The sequence below is a fragment of the Cricetulus griseus genome, chromosome 2 (genome assembly GCF_003668045.3).
Source record: "Cricetulus griseus strain 17A/GY chromosome 2, alternate assembly CriGri-PICRH-1.0, whole genome shotgun sequence".
Classification (NCBI taxonomy): domain Eukaryota; kingdom Metazoa; phylum Chordata; class Mammalia; order Rodentia; family Cricetidae; genus Cricetulus; species Cricetulus griseus.
This window is the reverse complement of record NC_048595.1, coordinates 3,916,672-3,934,821: the sequence shown is the minus strand read 5'-3', so window position 1 is coordinate 3,934,821 and position 18,150 is coordinate 3,916,672. Positions and strand designations below refer to the sequence as shown.

Genomic DNA, 18,150 nt, shown 5'->3' with positions numbered 1-18,150 from the left:
GTGGTCTGGAGCTGTCCCGGGTGCTGAACACAGGGAGAGCGAGGTGTGTGTTAACACAGATGTGCTCTTCTGGGATTTTAAGAAAACTTATTCTACATGCAGGCAGCATTCAGACAGACAGACAGACAGACAGACCCTTTACTCCATAGCCTTTGCTACCATGGTTACAGTCGGGTGCAGCCAATTCTGAGGTGACCTGCTGATGAAGCCCAATTTTAGGACGTGAAGGACACACCTCTTGGCGCACAGAATACAACCCGGGTTTTTCTATCCAGGATGGGTTTGTATTAAAGATGATGTGGTATTTTCCTTTATTTTTTATATTTATTTATCTTACGGGTTTGTGTGTTTTGCCTGTAGAGGTCAGAGGAGGGCACTGGATCCCTTGGAACTGGAGTAATGGACAATAATGTTATGGAGCCACCATGTGGGTGCTGGGAACTGAACCCAGGTCCTTTGCAAGAGCAGCCAGTACCAGTTATCTCTGAGCTCTCTCTCCAGTCCCATTTTTTTAAAAAATATATTTCTTTGTAAATTTTTGGTGTGTGTATAAATACATGCATGGCTGCATGCATACATATATGTGTAAGTATATACATATGTGTGCATGTGCACGGGTGCAGTACCTACAGAGGTCAGAAGGTGGCAGATGCTCTGGGATTGAGTTATAGGCAGTTGTGAACTTCCCTGCTCTGGTGCTGGAAGCTGAACTATTCTTTTGCAAGAATAGTCAGTGCTTTTAACTGTGGAACCATCTCTCCTCCCTGCTGAAGTGTTCTTACTAATTCACACTTAGCCAACCCTTAGCTGAAGTTGCCAGAGACAAATGAAACAGCCTTTCCCTGCTCAGCAAACAGGTTTTCAGCCATGAAAACACCCAAAGAAATACAACTCCAAGACTAGCAATGCTTGTTTTTGGACAGCTAGGACTACAGCAGACGTTCAGTTTCTTCATGGAGGCATCTCTATGTGGTTGGGTATTTCCAAACTGAAAATATTCACCCCGAGTCACAATAAAACTGTGCAATCCACTTTTCCAGGGTGGTATCCCTCTCTCGTGTAGAACCTCCTTGCAATCTTCCTCGGATGTCCTGGGGACCCCCTGGCCACCCCCCTTCTAGCCCAGCCCTTACCGATACTTCATGCCTGTGCGCTGCGCGGTGCAGCCGTCCAGGGAAAGGCCGTGCATGCGGAGGAAGCTCTCCATGTTCCTGGCCTGGGCGGCTGCCCGCACTTCCCTCAGCCGCTGCAGCTCCAGCGTGTCTGTCTGGCGGACTGGATGCAGGGCCCAGTCTGAGTGACATCTGCTGCTTACACTCCGCAGACTCTCGCTGTACGTCATGGACAGCATGGTGCCGCCTGGAGTTGCCACTGTCCAGACGGGAAATGCCGAACGGTGGTAGTTTAGAGAGCTTGTCCGTACCTCTGGTGCCCCAGGCTGGCCGGCCGGCTGCGGGGCAGGGGGTGGATGCAGAGGGAACAATCTTCAAGGAGAACTGCCTCCAGGGCACGCCTGAGTCCTGGGTGATACACCCTTGGCCTGAGATCCTTGTCCTTAAAATCATGCTTGCTGAGGAATGAGCTTGCCCACCTCTGGCTGTAAGGGAAGCTGGCCAAGCTGGATTGCAGGCAGGAGGGAGCACTTCCCCCAAGCGGCACAGTGTAACTAGGAGCACGGGGGACATGCAGAAAGGGAGTCCAGGAACACTGCCAAGGACAGCGCTGCTGCCTGGTGGGGCCACATCACAGTGCTCTTGTGTGTGTGGGGAGTCGCCGGTTGAACCCAGGCAAAAAGCTGTCTCGGGGTAGAAGCACAAGGCGCCCTCGCCACAGAAGCAAGCTCCGAGTGGGCTCCTGCCGCAGGGCCGCCTCACCCCACATGCCAGGGGCCGTGTTTGTTCTCAAGCCTGGGAGAAGGCAACTGGGAGGCCCACAGTGCACTGTTTGCTTGCTTTAGTCCTATTGCACCAGCACAGGTCTCTGGGCTCTGTGCTTCATGACAGCATGTCACAGTCCATGGAGCTTTAGAAATAGGGTACAGGATGGGGACGGGCTTACTGGGAGTGCAAAATTTCACAGTTTACACATCCACAGCCACTCAGAGTCGTCCTAGATGACGAATTCACTCTCAGAGGGCAAGGCCAACACAGCATCTATTGGAAGGGAATCGGGGGCATAAATGGTGGCCCTGGCCATGGACACCGATGCAGCAGGAACACATACATATCCAGGGAGAAAGAACGTATTTGCAACCCTCCGGCAGGCAGCCCTTCAGGAGCATGAGCAGGCAGCCCTTCAGGAGCATGAGCAGGAATGAGTGAGGGCTGTGGCTGCAGGAAGGAGAGGGAGCCACACCCTGCTCCGTCTACAACTGACAGTAAGGACCCAGGGCAGGTACAGGTGAGGCAGAGGTCTGCCATCCAGGTCCCTGTCCTCAGCGCCTGTCCTCTGTACCACCTATGCCCAGATGCTGCAGGCAACCCCACAAGTGTCACTAGAAGGCGCAGTTGAAAGTTCCAATTGCAGTTGGGCTAGCTGCAGCGGTGAGCCCCCAAGTTCCTCTGTTTGCTAGAAGGGAACCAGCTTGGTGCCACCCTTGGCCCGGGAGAATGCAAGCTTGATTAAGTGCAAGACAGAGCAGAGGAGGTACTGGGCGGATCTAGGGGGTGGGCGGAGTGGCCCTGGGCTGGGGCTAGTCCCTCTGGGGGCCAGAGGAAGGGACCACTAAGGACAGGAGTTTGAGATTATGACTATGTGTAAGTCCTCCCTGCCTGGGTCACCTCTCCTTGTTTGGCCTGAGTGAGCACTGCAGGCGGTGGGGTCACCTTCAGGAACTTTGTAGCTGGCCCTTTCATAGAGGGCTTCCCTGCAGCTGTCTTTGTACAAAGCCTATCATGTATGCATTGGTCAAACCTAGCACGGGGCTTAGTTCACAGTAGGTGCCTGGAATAGTTACTGCATGGGCAGCTGAGCTAGGGAAGGGGCTCAGAGAGGGTCTGGGAAGACCAACGGAATCCCAGGGAGAGAAGGAGAGAGGGAGACAGATAAACAGACACAGACAGAGAGAGACACATACACAGAGAGATCCCAGAGAATCTCAGAGATAGACAGAAAGATAGAGACACACAGAGTCTCTCTCTCTCTCTCTCTCTCTCTCTCTCTCTCTCTCTCTCACACACACACACACACACACACACACACACACACACACACACACACACACACAGAGAGAGAGAGAGAGAGAGAGAGAGAGAGAGAGAGAGAGAGAGAGAGAATGAGAATCAGTGTCAGCTAGATCTTGGATCTTCTGCCCTAAATGTGGCTAGGCAGTGTCTCCCCCAGGGAAGGCACTGGTCACTGGTCTGCACACGGTCAGAGTCTTGCTTGTTGGGCATGCCCCCCCATCACATTCTTTCCTTGTGTGGCGCCACTCCTTTCCTGTGTGGCATTTATCACCTCTGCACAGACACTTTCCCAATTGTCCCACTACTATGCCTCCCTGCAGCTGCTGCTTCTGTTCCCAGAAGTGCCCATGGAGCCCACAGGAGGGGTCCTGGTCTCTAAAAGGCAAGCCAAGGCTGCTACAGGCAATGCCCCTGTAGCAGCGCTGGGGCTGACTGGCTCCTGACTCAGGCTTAGCACTGACTTACAGACGTTTCTGCGGTAGGAGGTAAGGTTTGCACGCTAGGACTGACATTCATCACTGCTCACAGCTTTTGGGTGGGAGTGGATGCCATCTGCAGGACTGTGGATCCTGAAAGAGAAGGGCTGGGGCTCTACAAAAGCCCTGTTTTTCTAGGAAACTATGCTTGGGGGCTGCAAAATAACCCCAGCTCATGATGAAGCACATTTTAAGGAATGTGGACCTGGAACCCACAGGTGGCGGGGCAGGCTCCCCCTCTCTCCTGCAGGCTGGCCACTGCCTCCTCCAGGAGGCGCAGGGCAGCAGTGGGCAGCTGCTCTGGAGGTGTTGCATGGCCATCAGCCAGCCCTGTTTGGAATGGAGGCCAGCTCTCTCTTCCCTGGGGTGAGACAGAAGGCCAGCTGGGCAGGCTACAGCTGGGAGCTCTTTCCGAAAAGTGGGCACAATGTACACACTCCCAGCTAGGTTGAAATCAATAGCCATTAGCTTTCAAGACATTGCCCACAAAAGTGCCTGGGGTCTACAGGGGTCTGGAAATACTGCCAGTGCCCCAGTGTGGGATGAGAGTGGCTAGATAGACTCTTGGTCCAGAGTGGGACAGCATTCTCTGTCACCACTCAGGGCCACACAGACAGGCACTTATGAAATGACAGAGGCTTGTCACCAAGCTGCTGTGGTGTAGCCAGGAGTGCACCTTATAGGTGTGCACGATAGCACCAGAGATGACCTGTAGGGACAAGAGCCTACCATTTAAGCTGCAGGGTCATGTAGGCCTGAGAGGAGACTGGTGGCCAGAGGCTAGAATGAGCCACACAGACACCAATCATCACTAGGAGATGATGGACATTAAAAACACCCATTTAACAGAGAATACATGCGCTTCCTACAAGATGGGAGGAAACAGAAGTGGGCAGGAAAGAACAGGGCCCTTTTGCCTGCACAGTTCTGTGGCATGGGGGTGGCCCAGAGCCTTCTGCTACAAGTGAGTAACCAGGGATCTAAAGAGAACCAGAGAGGGTGGCACCTCAGTGCAGAGGGTCCATAATCCTGGTGCCTGGTGTGTGTGTGTGTGTGTGTGTGTGTGTGTGTGTGTGTGTGTGTGTGTGTGTGTGTGTGTGTGTGTGTGTAGCTTGAGAGGATATTAACTCTGTGTGGGAGCTAGGGCCACCCTGGGTTTTGGCAGCTTTGGTGTAGACGGAGAAATCAGAGCACTCTGGACTCCCTCATGCTGGGGCTGTACGCTGGGCTTTTCTTAGGGGTGAATATAGGACAGTGGGCTCTTAGATAAAAGGTTGCAGGTGAGACAGTGCCAGTGAGGAAAGAAGGAGGAAGGGAGGAAGGAAGGGAATAAGGAAGGGAAGAAGCCCACTTTCAAGGTTCCTCCTATCTGAGCTTGGAAGTACAGTGACCTCTGACCTCAGAGTTGTAGCATCCCAGCCACTCTCTGGAAGGGTTCTCTGGAGCACTACCCCTACATCCTACCAGGTCTCTAGAAGAATCACTACCCCCTCCCCTAACATTAGGACCTGCTCATCCCACACACTTTTAGGTTCTCTCTGCAAATCTATTCCTGTCGGCTGGGGGGTGGGGCTCAGGGGACTTCACTCGAATTAACACGGTGACACCGAAAAGTGAGATGACAGCGACACTAACCTCATTAAGTCAGTAAGAATGGCCTCCTCCCTCCCAAGCTTGCCCTCTGCCTGGAGCTTCTGGACCAGGCTCTGCTTACAGACGATGTGGGGCTGAGACAGAATCCCTGCCTCTCTGTCAAATGGCAACATGTGTCTAGAGGCTGAGACCAGCTGGAAGCTTCGGAATCAGAAACACAGGGAAGTGGTCACCATCCCAGGGTGCGGCTCTGCAATTCACTACACACACACAGCACCCAGCCCTGCAGCACACAAACACAGTCCTTTTCGCTCAAGAACCATCAGCAAACCGAGTCTGAATGCGCACCCCTGGCTCCTGCAGGCACAGGCTTCCTAGACAGACAGCACCAAACCTCGCTGACAGTATTGCCAGCCCAAGTCATGTATGCTGAATCTTAATCGAGGGTAATGCCAGCGGCCACGAGATAGATGGCAGGTCTCTGGGAGACAGGAAGACAGCCAGGCCAGCGCTGCACAGGGTGGGCAGCAAGCAGGATCAATGGCAGGGTGGTGGGTGCAGCCAGGTGGGAGCCCACCCACCCTCTTCCATCCAGCAGAGTTACCTCAAGTGCAGCCCGATGGGCTCTTTGAGGCTGTCTGCGTTGGAAAAAAACGTGGATGGTCTGGTTTCTGATCAGGCGGAAGCGTCCCCAGACATCACCCCAGCTCTATCGCGTGAGTTCCCGGGGATGCCTGTGTCCAGCCAGCACCCCTCAGATGAGGGCTGCTACATCCATTCCTGTGTCCGACTTACCTGCTTCCCTGGGTGGCTGCTTTTTAAAAAGGCCACAGTCTAGTTATTAGGGAGCTAAGGAGGCATCGGGCGGGCGCAGTGGCGTTTTCATTAGGGAGTGTCACTGCAGAACGTCAGAAGCAATTGGTGAGTGAGAGAGTCCCACAAGGGTCGGCTTTGGAGGCAGCGAGTCCATTAGCTTCTATTAGGGAGTTTTCATCTTGTGGAACAGGCTGAATTATTCACGACTGCCTCTCCCCTAAAAGCTCAGGAAGTGCAGCGGCGTGCTGCAGCCTGGCGATGCAGATGCCTGGCAGCGCGGTTGGGGTGTCTCATGAGGTGGGGGTCCTGCCCCTTTCCTTGCTCTCACCTTTGCTGCCTCTGCTGCCCTCATACCACAGGCACGGATCTTCGGAGCCAAGGGTTGGAGAGAGACGGCCGTTCCTTATTTGAAAGCCAGACACATAGCTCACCGCTTCTACTTCACCTCGTTCCAAACCGTGGTTGCAGTGGGCAGCTAGGGTGGCCGTGGCATGCGATCAGTGCCACTGGGAAGAGACACATAGAGATGTCTTTCCCCTCCTCTAGGACGTACACTAGGTGGGTATACTCCTGACCTGGGCTTTGGGTAAAGCTTTGGGACTCTTCTCTGTGAGGCCAGCACCCGGCTGAGGCAAAGATGCAAGGAAAAAAGCCACCAACTCACTGTGGCTTTGTGGCACCTCCTACTGGTGGTGGTGGTGGGTGTAATTTTGCAACCTTTGGCCTCTCCAAGATCAGGGGTTTCGCTCTGGCTGTAGGAAACTGAGCAGAAATATCTGTGTCTGCTGTAGCCCAGCTGCAGGGGACTGAGCACAGTCCTTACCCTCGGGCACTTCCTCCACGGAACAATGTGCTGTGGGTTGAGAACACGTGGACCCGTCTGCAGCATGTAGACAGTACAGGTCCCCACACAGCCCGGAGAAGGTGACACTAGCCAACCCACAGACACATAAGCAGGAAAAACTCTCAACTGCCTGATGACACCTATGTGTCATTCAGGAATCTTCTCCCTGTTGATGTGGAAGCTGCTCACTGGCAACCAGGACAGAATGAATACTCTGTCACAAGCACTTCTGCCATCAGAGGGCCATTGTTAAGTCATGTGATGAGCTCTGTGATGGCCATGCTTAGTGCTGTGCTGACGTGGACGCCTCATAGTGAATGGTACCCAGTCTGTTCAACAAACGCCCTTTGACGTCACCACCAGAGGTCCCACCTGACTGCAACTCCACTGGAGATCCAAAGGACAAGAAAGACCTGAAAACTTCTGGTCCAAGGGCCAGCCAGCGCTGTGCACAGCTCACTACAGTTTTAATTACACCTGCTTTTTTTGTTTGTTTGTTTGTTTTTCGAGACAGGGTTTCTCTGTATTGCTTTGGAGGCTGTCCTGGAACTAGCTCTATAGACCAGGCTCGCCTCGAACTCACAGAGATTCGCCTGCCTCTGCCTCTTGAGTGCTGAGATTAAAGGTGTGCAGCACCAACACCTGGCAATTACACCTGTTCTTTACTGGGGCTCCATTTCAGCCTGTTTCTCTGTCACCCTTCTCCCACCAGGTGGTGGACAGGCTCTCTTAAGGATGGGGTTTTATTACCCAGTCAACATTCCAGTCAAACCAGTCTCATCCCTATAAAGAAGGAGACCATAGCAATGGTGGCACAGATTAGCCACAGGCACGGTCATGATCCTGTTGACCCAGAACACACAGCCTACACTTCTGGTGCATTAGAGTATCCCACAGCACCACCTCTGGGATGAGCTCATGAGATCTGGACAGTGACCTCTAACCTCACAGGTTAAGATGCTACAGCAGGCACTAGGTGTCCAGCTCCCTGACACAGCCCTGAGGCAGGCTGAGCCAGCTGCCTGCAGGTTTTCTGCAGCTCTGACATCTTGTTGGGCTGGGAAGTCTCCCAGGACGGGTATGTTTTCTGGGTGTGTCCTGTCTTGCAGGTGAGGCTGAGACAGTCTAGAGGCAGGGTCAGACTGGCCTGAGAGGAGTCTGGGCTTCTTGATGCCACATCCTGACAGGGCACAGGCTTTTTCCAGGCAAGCACCTGGCTACTCACTCTCCATCAGAGAAATGTATCCTAGAGCTACAGAGACTCCCCAACCTTGATCCAAATCACAGGGGCACCACACACACTTTGGGAAGGTGAGATTGATCCCTCGGAACACCTGACAGCACCACAGGTTATCTGTCAGCCCATCCAAACCCAAATCTGTGGGCGACAGGAAGGACAGATGGATCCTCCCTCCAGTAATGAAAGGAAGCACAGACCCACATCCACGGAGAGTGGCCCACACACTGAAAAATGTCCCTTTTCTTTTTAACCCACAGCCTGTACACACCAGGCAAACAAAGCGCTCGACCGCTGAGCCCCATGCCTACGTGGTGAGTGAAGTTTCAATGGTCGATTTGGCTGAGAGATGAACATACGTCTTAAGTCCATTTGGTCAAATCAAAGCAGACTTCAGTCGATGAACACATGCAATTAACCTGACCGCACGCTCTCACCAGGGCATTGCACAGGCTCCGTGGTCAGCACGGAGAGACATGGGCATAGCCTGTCGTTAAAGGCAGGCCGGCATGCATCCTGCCCTGCTTGGGATGGACGCAGCCCTCCCCACCACACCTTTGACTTTGGCTTTGAGGGTTGAGAGGAGGAAGAGGAGGGAGAGGAGGAGGAGGGGGAGAGAAGGATGTTTACCTGTAAAACTGGAGCTGTCTTTTGGGGCTCCCATACCGAGTACTTCAGATAGCAATGGAGGAAAAGGGGGGAAAGGAGAGAAGACAGTACGCAATTGTCATCAACCACAGGCAGGTGCAAGCTCAGAAACATCCCCCATATCCCGCAGCCCCGACCCGCCACGCATCTCCATCCCTGGCTGGTTCCATCCGGGCAGGCGGACCAGTCTCTGCCAGATGTACAAGCCAGGTACCAAACGCTCTGCAGCAGTGCCACCTAGTGGCCAGTGAGGGCAGAGCCTGCTCTGGTCATTGATGGGTCCAGAGGTGGCCAGGCTTTGTCCCCGCAGTAGACTCTGGGTGAGCGCCTGGGTTTTAACAAGCTTTAGACCATGCTTTACAATCTGCTTGGGAATTGCTCCAAACCACACCCTGACAAGATGGCCTGAGACTCTGGGTACCTCCCCAGGACAGGCACTGCTTCCTCTGGTTTCCGCAGACACTCACTCGAGTGGTTCATGCTCCAGCTGTTAGCTAGAAAGGTCCGAATTCCCAGAATACCTAGGCTGTTGGGGTCCTATCCAGCTGTGGTCTTTCAGGGTGTGGAACAGGCTTTGGGGTTCTAGGATGGGTCTGAAGCCAGCGGCTCTCACCAGTGCCCCCTACAGGAGGCCTGATGTTCAGAAAGGTTGGTTCACACAAGGAGGTCAAGGTTGCATGGCTGTTGCTGGCCTTTGTGAAATGGGCAGGTGCTGGCCCCAAAGGCCCGTGAGCTCCTTGAGGGCTGGGTGGGATACTAGAGTCCACTGAGGAGCGATGTGCGCAGAAGAAAATTGGGAGCAGGAGAGGGTGCTCCAGGCACCATTGAGTTGCTCAGGTAACCTCAGCTGAGGTCTCCAAGAGTCAGGGACCAGAAACAAATCAGTGCCACCCAGAAAGTCTTTACACAGGCTGTAAAAGCTTCCGTTCTTTTCCAGGGGACCCGTATACCTCACAGCTCTGTGAGCCCTTTCCCTGGGGAAGGGCCGCTGCCTCAGGAATTCTTCCCCCCTCCTCCTCAGAGGAAGAACTGATCTTGGGAGGAGGCCCCCCAGTGAGTTACCTGTAGATCATTCCAGGGGAGCCTGTCTGCCGTAGGGAGAGTCGAGCCGGGGACCCCGTGGTTGATTCCGGATACATGGGGCTGGCCTCACTTATCCAGACCAGCTCGCCTTTTCACAGAGGGGAAGTCCTGAAAGAAAGCGAAGAGACAAGAGGGTGGTGGTTAAGGAAAGACTGAGCTCTCATGTCCGTCCCCTCCGACACACTGCCCCATGGACTTGAGTGGGTTCTTGTGGAGGTTCCCTTCCCCCCACCGCACGTCCAGTCCCACCGCTCACACAAGGCACAAGGCTCTGTAGGCTTCTCTGTCCCCTCTAGTCTTCGCCCCCCAGAGCTGATCTTTATGCTTTGTCTTGCTCCCGGCTCCACCCACAGCAGCTTCTTGTGCTGCCCTGATGTTCAGGAAGTTTGTTTGATTCCCTCGATGACTCCTGGACCCTGGGACACCCCTCCTGATGCAGGATCCTCCCCTTGAGCTGGACCCAGTGACTGATTCTGACCAGGATGATGTGGCTAAGGAGATAGGCTGTCTCTGGATGACATGGGCTGTGATTTCTGTCCTGCTCGCTGACTCTCCCCCGCCAGCCCTGATGAAGTAAGTTGTCACATGGTGGCAAAAGCTGAGGTCTCGGCTCATAGGCCAACCAAGAGGTGACTTCTCAGATGACCCTGCAACCAGCTTGGAAGCTGGTTCGTCACCAGTTGGGCTTTCCCATAAAGCCTAGGCCTGGCCAGTGGCTCAGGGGCCCTTAGCCATGCCCTTCTGAACTCCAGACCCTCCAACACCCTAATGGAAGAAACATGCTGCTTGAAGCCACTAAATTTGTGGTCATTTGACGATTATTACCAAGGATCTCCCTCCCTTCCCTCTATTCGCCCTTCCATCGAGCCATCAAAGTCTCACCGGTCATTTCCTAAAGCCCAGGCCAGTTCCTAACTGCTCCTGGCTCCCCTAGACACACGGGCATCCATTTCAAAGGTCATCTTGTCAAGTGGCTCCTCTTCTCCGTGCACTGTTGTCTCTAGGCTGTGCTCTGCTGATGGACTGGTTCCCGCCTGAGCCCTCTGTTCACACCCTTGGTTCCCGCCTGAGCCCTCTGTTCACACCCTTCGTTCCCGTCTGAGCCCTCTGTTCACACCCTTGGTTCCCACCTGAGCCCTCTGTTCACACCCTTGGTTCCCGCCTGAGCCCTCTGTTCACACCCTTCGTTCCCGTCTGAGCCCTCTGTTCACACCCTTGGTTCCCACCTGAGCCCTCTGTTCACACCCTTGGTTCCCGCCTGAGCCCTCTGTTCACACCCTTCGTTCCCGTCTGAGCCCTCTGTTCACACCCTTGGTTCCCACCTGAGCCCTCTGTTCACACCCTTCGTTCCCGTCTGAGCCCTCTGTTCACACCCTTGGTTCCCGTCTGAGCCCTCTGTTCACACCCTTGGTTCCCGTCTGAGCCCTCTGTTCACACCCTTCGTTCCCGTCTGAGCCCTCTGTTCACACCCTTCGTTCCTGTCTGAGCCCTCTGTTCACACCCTTGGTTCCTGTCTGAGCCCTCTGTTCACACCCTTGGTTCCCACCTGAGCCCTCTGTTCACACCCTTGGTTCCCACCTGAGCCCTCTGTTCACACCCTTCGTTCCCGCCTGAGCCCTCTGTTCACATCTTTGGTTCCCATCTAAGCCCTCTGTTCACACCCTTGGTTCCCACCTGAGCCCTCTGTTCACACCCTTGGTTCCTGCCTGAGCCCTCTGTTCACACCCTTGGTTCCCACCTGAGCCCTCTGTTCACACCCTTGGTTCCCGTCTGAGCCCTCTGTTCACACCCTTGGTTCCCGTCTGAGCCCTCTGTTCACACCCTTGGTTCCCGTCTGAGCCCTCTGTTCACACCCTTCGTTCCCGTCTGAGCCCTCTGTTCACACCCTTCGTTCCTGTCTGAGCCCTCTGTTCACACCCTTGGTTCCTGTCTGAGCCCTCTGTTCACACCCTTGGTTCCCACCTGAGCCCTCTGTTCACACCCTTGGTTCCCACCTGAGCCCTCTGTTCACACCCTTCGTTCCTGCCTGAGTCCTCTGTTCACACCCTTGGTTCCCACCTGAGCCCTCTGTTCACACCCTTGGTTCCTGCCTGAGCCCTCTGTTCACATCTTTGGTTCCCATCTAAGCCCTCTGTTCACACCCTTGGTTCCCACCTGAGCCCTCTGTTCACACCCTTGGTTCCTGCCTGAGCCCTCTGTTCACACCCTTGGTTCCCACCTGAGCCCTCTGTTCACATCTTTGGTTCCCACCTAAGCCCTTTGTTCACACCCTTGGTTCCTGTCTGAGCCCTCTGTTCATATGCTTGGCCACCTTGTCCTGCTAACAGGCCACACTCACACCCCTCTCAGCCTCCAGGGCCTTTATGTTGACAATTCCTTCACCCAGCTGTCACCTTCAGAGGTGCCTTCCCAGATCCCAGGCAGTTCCAACAGTCTGTCTGCATGCAAGTCTGGTTGTTCCAGCTCATCAGTGTGGAAGTTCCAGAAGGTCTTTTAACTGCCATGCTCCTGACCTCACAAGGGCCCAGATGATTAAAGCTCACAGGGCCCCACTGCCATGGGCAAAGCAACATTTGGGATTGGCAGTGACCCCCCTGAAATTGGAGGGTCACACTTAGCTAAATAGCTCATTTTGTTTTTGTCTAATGCTTCATTTTCCATAGAATCAAAACCTCTGGAACACTTTCCAACCCTGTCCAGTGTGGCCTGCTGGAGGTCCCGAGGAGGTCTCCGGGTTAGGGGCATGAGCACCTACACATGTGCCTGTTGGAAACAGGACAGACACCAGTGTGGAGCTGTTGTGAGCGATGAGGGACCCTGAGGATTTTTACCAAACCTCACTTGGAACGCAACGATGAACAGAATACAAGTTCACTCCAGACCTTAACATTGATGTAGCCAGAGCATGGCTGACACTGAGGTCTGGTCATTATGCAAAAGCTCCTGAGCTGTGATGAAGTGATTCTGAACACCTCCCTGAAGCTCTTCAGTTTCCACTTTCCCCACCAATCAATCACCTTTCATGTGTGTGTGTGTGTGTGTGTGTGTGTGTGGTGTGTGTGTGTGTGTGGTGTGTGTGGTGTGTATGTGTGTGTGTGGTGTGTGTGTGTGTGTGTGTGTGGTGTGTATGTGTGTGTGAATGTGTCTGTGTATGTGTGTGTGAATGTGTGCATTTGTGTGTGTGTGTGGTATGTATGTGTGTGGTGTGTGTCTGTGTGTGTCTGTGTGTGTGGTGTGTATGTGTGTGTGAATGTGTGTGTGTGTGTGTGGTGTGTATGTGAATGTGTATGTGTGTGTGTGTGTGTGTGAATGTGTGCATTTGTGTGTGTGTGGTGTGTGAGTGTGCACACACATGGAGGCCAGAGGTGTCTTCTCCAATCATGCTCTGCCATATTCTTTTAAGGCAGTGTCTCTCACTGAACCTGGAGCTCACCAATTGCTAGCCAGGGAACTTCAGGGACTCTCTCTCTCTCTCTCTCTCTCTCTCTCTCTCTCTCTCTCTCTCTCTGAACTTATAGGTGTGCACCACTGCCCCAGCTTTTCTTTTCTTTCTTTTTAAAGAAAGGGTGTCCTGATGTTACCGTGGCTGACTTTGGCCTTGAATTCAGAGACCCACCTGCCTCTGCCTCCCAATTGCTGGGATTAAATGCGTGCACACCACACTTGGTCTTGCACCCAGGTTTTTATGTGCATCTTTGGAATCAAATTCTGGTCCTTATCCTTGGGAGGCAAGTACTTTACCCAATGAGCCACTCCCAAGCCCCCATCTTTCTCTTCTGCAATGTGAGTCCTTCAGGGCACCAGCCAGATTCCCATGGCCCAGGTCTATGCAAAAATCTGCCCACAGATATGGAGCAGGATGGGGTTGTAGAACCCCACAGACACTGTCCTTCTGGGTCTCAAGCTGGCAGGAATTTTACCCGTGCTGCTCTTCTCCTTGGAGAGTGGCTGGTCACCTGGCACTTGGGACTGTGGGTCCTCAGAGGCAGTCTCTCCTTTAAACCCATTACTGCCCACACTTTCTCTTAGGTGCCTCAGGTGCAAGGAATCCCTTCCTCTCACTAAAAGGTTGTCATTAAATTCATGCGGACACCGTGAGTTCCTCAGTGAAGGAAGCACTGGCTGAGCGCAGCCGCAGGAGGGCCCTAGAGGCTGCCTGTGTGAGCCATGAGACTCCCCACTCTGAAACGCAGTGCATGGCTGAGGGAGGGACACAGAGAGGAGGCCACCACTACAGCACAGAGTTGTGCTAAGGGTCAGGCATAGGTCTGTTGGGAGTACAGCAGTCACCAGGGCCCCTCCGTGAGGGATGTTTAAAAAAGAGTGCCAGTCCACAGGCCATGGGGGAAAATGGGAGGCAGGGGTCCTGACAGGCTTGTAGAGAGGACTGTGGCACCCTCCACACACCACTGTAGCCCTGGCTTTCATAGAAACCAGATGCAGAGCTACGCCCCTCAGGGATGGTTAACATACTGAGTTCTAGAAGGACAAGCTGTTTGTGTGGAGGGGGGTTTCCCAAGGGATGGGGTAAATGAGACACTGATTCGTAGACGTTGATGGGGACAGGAACTGGCATTTTCAGGGTTCTTGGGCATTGCTGATGCTCTGGCCCTAGGGACCTCAGTTTGGGAAGCCACTGGGCTGGCTGTTAGTTCCTACAGCTGGAGCCAGAGGGCCAAACCCAGCCTGTGGCCAATTCTTGTGAATAAAGTTTTATTAAATCATCTCATGTTCATTTGCTGACAGATGGGGATGCTTTGGTGCAGGGTTGAGTAGTATGGACAGGAACCATGTCCAGGAAAGCCTAGAACATTCTCTCGCCCGGTACAGAAGTTTGCTGATACATGCTCTGGGCTGCCTCGTCTTGAGGGGACAGCCTCCTTGCCCCTTTCCAACGGCCCTCTCAGCTCTGACCCTGCAGCTTCCTCTCTGATCACCAGGAGCCAGTACCGGCAGCCTCAGCACTTGGGGCATTTGCCTTCCCTCCCATGGCTCCTGGAAGGACTGACATGAGTGACTTCCTTCACGATCTTATGTAGCCCAGGCTGGCCTTGGATTTCTGACCCTCCTGATTCCACCTCCCAGTGCTGGGACTACAGGTCCCACCACACCTGCTCGTATACAGTGCTGGGACAAACCCAGGGCCTTGTGCATGCCATGTGAACATTCTGCTGACTAAGCAACATCTCTAGCCTGATGCAAATTCCACCCACCTGGAAAAGAACACCAAAGCACAGTTTTCTCCTCAACATGAGTGCTCTGCCCTCAGGAACATTCCTGAGGAAGCTCTCAGCTTGAGGGCATTCTGGACAGACTCCACTCTGTCCCTGCCTCTCTGAGGAAGCCACACTTGCTAAGGCCTTATGTTGGGCCACAGCAATGTAGCCCTCATCCCCCAAGGCTGCAGAACCCCAAGCTCATGGGTTCTTCTCTGCCCTCTGCAACTGAGGCTCCTGTCTCTAGGCTTTCTGCCTGGATCTTGTCAACCTCTGACTCTCCGGCTGCTCAGGCTCCATCCTTGAATCCTTTTGCGTCTATGAACCCTGCTCCTGTTCCGGGGTCCAGGTGTTTGTCTCCACCCCTGCAGCCCTAGTCCATGGTCTCCTTCCTTCCTGCGCTGAGATCCCCGGGCATGTCCACGAGGACGTGGCACACCATGCTTCAGGCTAGCGTCAGATCCTGAGCTCTTGATCAGCCCCACCTGCTGCCCTGTGTCGTGCATGGCCAGAGGCCAGCTGGGTCACCCACCCTTTGTCCAGTGCCTCTCCTTTCCACATCCAGGCCTCATAACAGATTCCTAACTGGTCACCCGAGACCACCTTCATCCCATCAGCAAGTGATTTCACAGGGAGCTGGGGGCTTCTCCTGGAACACAGCTTGGATCAGTCCCTACTGTGCACACAATTATCCTTCGGCTTCTATTCTACCCAGAGCAAAAGCCAAACACCAGCTGAGATCTCTGGGCTGCCCGTTAGCTCCTGGGAGACCTCCGGGTCTGCTCCCAGAGCCTCTCTGACCTCACCCAGCAAATAGCCCCCATTCTGCCCAGGAACACAGGTTCTCCCCGGGCCCCTAAGCTTAGCAGAGACACCCCCTTCTCAGGACTCCCGTAGTCCTCTTCCACCTGAACTTAGTCCCTGACTCCAGAGGTCTACTGAGTGCCCTGCTTTGCCTTTATCCCAGGCTCTCCCGGCATACCTTCTCCCCAAGTTCATTCCTCACTTAGTCCCTTCCCGTGTGACTTTCCCCCTAGAATCTGTCACTACCGACATGCCTAAGGCTCACCTACTTTACTCTTTCCACAAAAGCTCTGCTGGTTCTTTGAAGGCTGGGGCAGGGGATGCCCGGTGTTCCCGCAGTGTGCCCAGCACTTGGTAGGCACCCAACTGTTATTGAAGGAGTGAAAGTCTGTGACCCAGCCTGCTGGAGATACAGCAGGAGAGGGTGGAGGCTGGGCGGCCTGTGTTACTGAAGGTGGCACACCCGGCTGTGGGCTGTGATGGTGACAGGGTTGGGACAGGGCCTGAGGATCTCTGGTGTGCGATGTCTGCTTTGTCCAGTGGAGGCGCTCACATAACCTGCAGGTGTGGGAACAGCTGCTGCCCTTGGAGATGGGTGTGTGGGGGTCCACCCTGAAGAGACTCCAAGCTTCCCTCCTCAGCCAGTAGCCAGTTGACCCCTACCCCAGACCCACAGCCTCAGGGAGCACCACCCTCACTCTGAAGACTACAGTACGAAGAATTTGCCTTTAAAAAATCCCATGGGTCTACAACCCAGCCCGGGACCTCTGCCACCTCTCTAGGAAAGAGGGGCCTGATGGGATTTCTCACAGCAACTCTTGCAGGCAGCCCGCCCCTCGGCGCTGCAGCTGTTGCTGTCCAATCAGGAGTGACTGCACCTGCTGAGTGGCCAATCCTGATGGAGCCGGCATCCTAATGGGATGCTGGGAGTGGCAGGCAGGTACCGCACCACGGAGGAAGGCAGGTAGAGCTGAGCTGAGTGGCCCCCAAGCACCTTAACAACCCTCTTCAGGGACAGCTGGGCTGTCCCTGAAGATACCCCAGGACATGGCCCCTGATGTCTTCTGCAGTTTGGAGGATAGGTAGGATCCAGGTTGGGTGCCCCTAAATCCATGACTGCCCCCTCCCCTGCAATCTAGAGGACAGTCAGAGCAGCTACGGGCACCCAGACCCCTGGTACCCCCACAGTTTGGAGGACAGGCTGTGGAAGTTCACTGACAACATGCCAGTCCCAAAAGGGTTGGGAGGGGGTCTGTGATCCAGGCTGAAGGTCAAAGTCCTGAAGGTCCTGAAGGTCCTGTCTGGGTTTATGCACTTCTATCCTCACCCCCAACTGTGTGTGACCCTGAGTAACTTTCTGATTTGTATTTGAGGAGCCTGAAGCTAGGGGCCTTACCGAGGCCTGCTCAGACGTGCTTACAGAAGCAGAGACGTAAATGCCATGAAGCCAGGAGGTAAATAATAGACAGCCCAACCCTAGGTTGAGAAACACTAAGCACAGGAATGTGGGGTTGGTGGCTGGTGGCTGAGAAAGGTCAGGAGGCACCGCCATTCAAGCCACTCACGGTCTTTCTTCTCTCCAAATTGTTTCGATAACTTTCAAACTTCAGAATAGTTAGTAAATCAGAACAGCAACAGACACCCAAGCCTAGTCCTACTCAGCAAGGGCTCACGCAGCCTCACTTGCATGCATGCCTCCTTCCCCTCTGCTCCTGTCCACGTGTCACACTCGCACACGAGGTACACATACATGCAGGACTGTCAAGGCCATCCGGAGAAGCTCCAGGCCTGAGTGTCACCCACAGGGGCTTCAGCCCTCATCTCCCATCAACCTTGCTTCACAATCACAGAATCAAGATAGATGTAAGTGTATCAGCCTCTGTCCAAGATCCTGTAAGTTCTTGTTTAGATTTTCACAAACCCAGAATCCAATCGAGGATCTCACATGGCATCAGCTATTTCTTTCCTGTTTCTTCGAACCTAGAAACACCTCACCAAGACTTTCATGTGTGTGTGCTGTGTGGTGTGCATTCCTGTGGAGGCTGAAGCAGATTTTCTGGTGTCTCATCAGCCTTCACGTGTGTGTGTGTGTGTGTGTGTGTGTGTGTGTGTGTGTGTGTGTGTGTGAGGTTGAAGCAGGACATTTGGTGTTTTCTTTTGTCACCTCCCACAGTGTGTGTGTGTGTGTGTGTGTGTGTGTGTGTGTGTGTGTGTGTGTGTGCTCGCAGGACATCTGGTGTCTTGTTCG

General features: G+C 54.0%; 1 protein-coding gene across 6 annotated transcripts in view; it reads right to left on the bottom strand.

Moving 5' to 3' along the window:
- Positions 1 to 18,150, bottom strand: part of Kcnab2 (potassium voltage-gated channel subfamily A regulatory beta subunit 2) — an 86,928-nt gene that overhangs the window by 35,773 nt on the left and 33,005 nt on the right. For 4 of the 6 annotated variants that reach the window (XM_027398398.2, XM_027398399.2, XM_027398397.2 and 1 more), the window contains 2 exons: positions 9,862 to 9,990; positions 8,782 to 8,823 (listed from right to left, as the gene is read on the bottom strand). In XM_027398398.2, coding sequence (XP_027254199.1) covers positions 8,782 to 8,823; positions 9,862 to 9,938 — 119 coding nt within the window. In that variant the 5' untranslated portion in view covers positions 9,939 to 9,990. Of the gene's footprint in view, positions 1 to 1,133; positions 2,104 to 8,781; positions 8,824 to 9,861; positions 9,991 to 18,150 lie in introns of those variants that run through there. The other 2 variants (XM_027398401.2, XM_027398402.2) reach the window with 2 other exon arrangements.